The following is a 5,000-nucleotide window of genomic DNA, read 5'->3' on the forward strand; positions in this document are numbered from 1 at the left end:
ATTATTATCATTATCATTATTATTATTATTATCATTATTATCATTATTATTATTATTATTATTATTATTATTATTATTATTATTATTATTATTAAGAGTGTTGAATTGACAGAATTGTTTAAACAATGGGGATATGCCTTGCAGTGTTTGTTCCAGCTCTTTACATTGTGAGTTGAAATCCCACCGGGGTCAATTTTGTCTTTCATCACTCCAGGGTCGTTGGAACAAAAAGTATTGGGGTAGATGTAAATACCTTGCCCCTCCTCTCAAAATCGTTGGTCTTGTGCCAAAATTTGAAACCATCATCATCATCGTCATCGTTATTATAATTACTACTACTACTACTACTACTACTACTACTACTACTACTACTACTACTACTACTACTACCACTACTGTGTTTTGAGTGTAATGGATGTGTTTGAAATTCTTCCTGAGAAGAATTAGGTTTTCCATTTTTGGATAGAATGCAAGAAAGTTTCTTTAGATAATGTCATCGAAACAAGACTTGGAACCATTTCTGTGTCTGTGGTACTTTATGAGTCAGAGTACGTATGTGTCTGTGTGCATATGTGTGAGTGTTGTGTATGTGTGCATGTGCACGCCCTCCAGCCTTCATCAGGTGTCTTGGGGAAATTTAAACCTGGGTTCTCATTCCTAAGGTATTTTTCAATATTCTTATCATTCTTCTTCTTCTTCTTCTTATTATTATTATTATTATTCAGGTTACTGCCAGGAATCAAACTCGGAATCTTGGGCCCGCACTCTTAACCACTATGTCGTATGGCGTAGTAGTTAAGAGTGTGGGCTACTAACCCCAAGATTCCGAGTTTGATTCCAGGCAGTAACCTGAATAATAATAATAATAATAATAACAACAACATCAAAAAATACCTTAGGAATGAGAACCCAGGTTCTCATTTCTCCAAGACACCTGATGAAGGCTGGAAGGTATATCAGCCAAAATGTTGTGTTAACAACAAACAAAATGAGGATAAATATCCGTCAATTGTAAATAATGTAAATAATGTACATAATTCCTCATCTCTTGAATATAGAACTATATTTGTTGTAATTGGGACCCCCATCATGTTCAACAATTGTAGCCTAGAGCTGTTTGATCAACCTTGACCTGGGGTTAAATACCATCACCACCACCACCAACATTGATGGACACTAAATGAACAGAGAGAGAAAGAAAGAGATGGGGGGGGGGTAGAGATTGACAATGGATTGGCAACGACCAAGGAGGAACAAGGAATTATTTCATCTGCGCCAACAGAGAATGAAGAACATCCAAGAATATGTTGACATGTTTCTTTCTGAGGGTCAAAGTCGGTCGGAAACGTAGAGTGACCGATCCAGATCCACCGAGGTTGATGCCTGCCGGACAGAAACAAAATGATTGTTATTGATGATAACAACAACAATTGCAACAACAAACAATAGCAAAAATAAGGAATGTAGAAAGGTGAGAAGAATTATGGATTCTTTGTAAGCAGAAAGTTTACCTTTTAATCTTGCATTTTGGATGAAAGCATCTCGAGTGGCACCATCTTTGAAATCAATGGCAATGTAGGTTCCAAGACCTCGGGCTCGGCTTAAAATACCTGGGTACTTCCGCTGGGAAAATAATAAACAACAATATTTTAACTTTCAAATGTGAAAAGATAATAGAAATTTAAATACACATTAGACAATATAGTCTCAGATACACTATGCCTGACAAAAAAAAGAAAATGGAAATAAAAGCAGTAAAGATTGTTTACCAACATAACATGGCAGTCCTGGTTTAGGATGAATGTTGCTGTAATTTAGTCCCAAGAGACATCGTCTCCGTCTGGCTATATGACATGATCTGTGTCCTTATATTTTTGAACAAGGGAATCTAGCACCCCCACTCAGCTCAAAACAATGACTTGATTGTTTGTTTTTAGAATGACATTGTAGGGTAGGTGTGAGAGGCTGGATCTGGCTAGTTTGAACATAAAACACATGGAATATTTGGGTCGGAACTGGCCAGATTAAACTGGCTTTATCTGAAGAGTTAAATAAGGAAATAAAGTAGCTGCACATACTCCTGAAACGACTGGGTGGTCACGGCTGGGATGTCTTTTATTGTAGATCTGGCTGTTTCTGCTCTGACCTGGGGTTAAACAACAACAAAAGAAACAACAACAACAACAAGCAGCATTAAAAGAATGTTGCTTACCTGAGCATCTTCGAGAGAGGTGAGCAGGTATCTACCTGTCTCCCGAACCAGACTTAAGAGGTTATCCTCTTTGATCACCTTGGAGACGGCTTCCAACTGGATCACTTTGGCAGGGTCACCGACCCAGGTGTTGAAAATACGGCCGGCCTACAAAGAGGGTAGAAGAGGGCACTCGATGGGTAAATTGCAATGGGCATGTGTGTGTGTGTGTGTGTGTGTGTGTGTGCTTGAGTGTGTATGTGTGTATGTGTTTGCGTGTCACAATGGATGGTTACATCTGGTGATAGTGTTGAAGACCAGTTATGTGGAAAAAACAAAAAAGAGAAGGTGGTCATGGTTGGAGTGCCTCTGATTATAAATTTCCTCAACTGGAGTTCACCAAAGATAAACAATAGCAACAACAACAATAACAATAACATTGACAAAAGTGAAAAAGAAAAACAAACATGATGAACACATGTTGTCTTTTTTTTTTTTTTTTTTACCTCATGTGGCATTTGGTTACTTCTGAAGTAAAAGCCACCGGTCAGCATTTTCTTACTGAAACTGACCAGATCTGGTGGTTCTGGGAGGTCGAAATGCTCATGGGCCCACAACTTTCCTGTGGCACCACACCCAGTTTGAACTTCGTCCAACATCAGACTGATATGGTTCTTTAAAATACAAAAAGTAAAAACCATTTTAATGTGTGCATGTGTGTGTGTGTGTGTGTGTGTGTGTAGTTACATAAAATTTGGGGAAGAAACCTCATAGCTTACTGGCTACCTGATGTCATCATACAGTGAAGATGCTCTTACTACTGGATATACATATTATATATATATATATATATATATATATAAACACATACACATATATATATATATAAATATACACACACAGCAAACTTCTTACCACACAGCCATGCCTGCGCCTATTGAGACAATTATTAACAAACAACCACATTCAACGACTTAAATACCTCCCCTTCCATAATGACCACCACTACTTATTCAATAAAAGCCATATCTATTATCTGACACACCCATCTCCTAGCTAAGCTCTCCATATACACCATCCGTCTCTCATCTCTGGGATTAAAAACCTTCCTATCAGATTGTCGCCCTGTTGTGGCTAGAGTCATGACACCCCCTGCGAGAATGGACTTGACCGATCAACTATAAATAGTAGTTTGTACCAGCATCGAATTGTACTTTTTAAATTATATTAACTGAGGAAGATCATACGTAATTGATGCATTTCCTATTATACATTATGCAAACCTGAAACACATGTATTAAATTACTCAACTATATCATCATCATCACCATCACCACTATCACCACCACCACCATTATCGCCGTCATCATTGTTGTCATGATTTGTTTGCAGCTGTGACCCAGTCTCAGACAAAATAAGACACAAACCTTTTTGCAAATCTTCTGAAGATTTTGGAAAAAATATGGTGTAGCATGGTTGTCTCCCCCTTCACCCTGGATTGGTTCAACACAGATTCCGGCAACAGGCTGTTTCATCTTGGAGTACTTCTCTATCAGTTCTTCGACCTGTGAGTAGGCAGAAGATATGGTTACATTCATTAAAGACATTCATGTATTCCAGTGGACATGTTATGATTTAGTTAAGATATATCTTTAGTACGTGATGCTAAGATTTAAGATTTATCTTCAGGTAGGTATATTAAGATTCATATAAGACCTATCTTTAGGTGAGCATGTTAAGAGGTAGTTGAGACTTATCTTTAGGTGGGCAAATTAAGATTTAGTTAAGATAGATCTTTAGGTCAGGATATATTAAGTTTTAGTTAAGATAAATCTTTAGGTGGTGAGCATGTTACCGTTCAGTTAAGATGCATCTTTAAGTCTGGATGTTATGATTTACCTAAGATAAATCTTTAGGTCATGATATTAAGATTGATTTAAGATATAGTTTTAAGTGGACATGTTATGATTTAGTTAAAATCTATCTCCAGGTGGACATGCTAAAACTCAAGATGTATCATTCAGTGAGAATATTAACATTTAGTTAAGATACATCTTCAGGTGGACGTGCTAATATTTAGTCAAGATATATTTATAGGTTGAGATGTTAAGATTTAGTTACGATAAATCTGCAAAGCACTAAGATGAACTGCACAACACCTGAAGATGTCTGGAGCATAGAATGGTCGAAATGCAGTGAAAGCAGCAATCGAGATGAAGACACCAGTCCAACTAATACATAGATATTACTTTCAAATTTGGAGCACAAGGCCAGAAATTTCAAAGGAGGGTTTAAGTAGATTACATCGACCCCAGTGTTTCACTGGTATTAATTTTATCAACCCTGAAAGGATAAAAAGCAAGGGAAACCTCAGTGGGATTTGAACTCAGGACTTAAGGACAGACGAAATGCCACAAAGCATTTTGCCTGACATGTTAATGTTACTGCCAGCTCACTGCTGCCTTCAACTGATGCATAATGCTAATTCCTCATCTCAGAAATACAGAAAGCTAAAATAGAAAATAACCCATAAGCAGCAATCCACCCCATTTCCACCCCCATGTTACCTACCTCAGCTAAACATCTGTCCTCTTCGATTCGATTTTCCCGCTGGTTCTCTTCCAAGGGGTATCTCAGATAAGGGAAGGATGCTACAGGCCAGCGAGGCTGGGGAAAATCCAGCTTGTGGAACCATTTGGCGTGTGTGATAGCTAGAGCCCCTGGAAAGAAGAACAGAGGGGGGGGGGTTAATATATATAGGGGTGGATGTACGGGTACATGTTAGAATAGATACATGTTGAAATGGCTA

At 37.9% G+C, this 5,000-nt stretch overlaps 1 protein-coding gene across 3 annotated transcripts in view; it reads right to left on the reverse strand.

Moving 5' to 3' along the window:
* LOC106873727 (4-aminobutyrate aminotransferase, mitochondrial-like) overlaps nt 1-5,000 on the reverse strand; it is a 25,894-nt gene that overhangs the window by 445 nt on the left and 20,449 nt on the right. For 2 of the 3 annotated variants that reach the window (XM_089340624.1, XM_089340623.1), the window contains exons 9-14: nt 4,763-4,911; nt 3,619-3,756; nt 2,698-2,865; nt 2,213-2,359; nt 1,512-1,623; nt 706-1,383 (exon numbers count right to left, since the gene is read on the reverse strand). In XM_089340624.1, coding sequence (XP_089196750.1) covers nt 1,262-1,383; nt 1,512-1,623; nt 2,213-2,359; nt 2,698-2,865; nt 3,619-3,756; nt 4,763-4,911 — 836 coding nt within the window. In that variant the 3' untranslated portion in view covers nt 706-1,261. Of the gene's footprint in view, nt 1,384-1,511; nt 1,624-2,212; nt 2,360-2,697; nt 2,866-3,618; nt 3,757-4,762; nt 4,912-5,000 lie in introns of all 3 variants that reach the window. The other variant, XM_089340622.1, reaches the window with a different exon arrangement.

The sequence above is a fragment of the Octopus bimaculoides genome, chromosome 23 (genome assembly GCF_046866305.1).
Source record: "Octopus bimaculoides isolate indiv1 chromosome 23, ASM4686630v1, whole genome shotgun sequence".
Taxonomy (NCBI): Eukaryota; Metazoa; Mollusca; class Cephalopoda; order Octopoda; family Octopodidae; genus Octopus; species Octopus bimaculoides.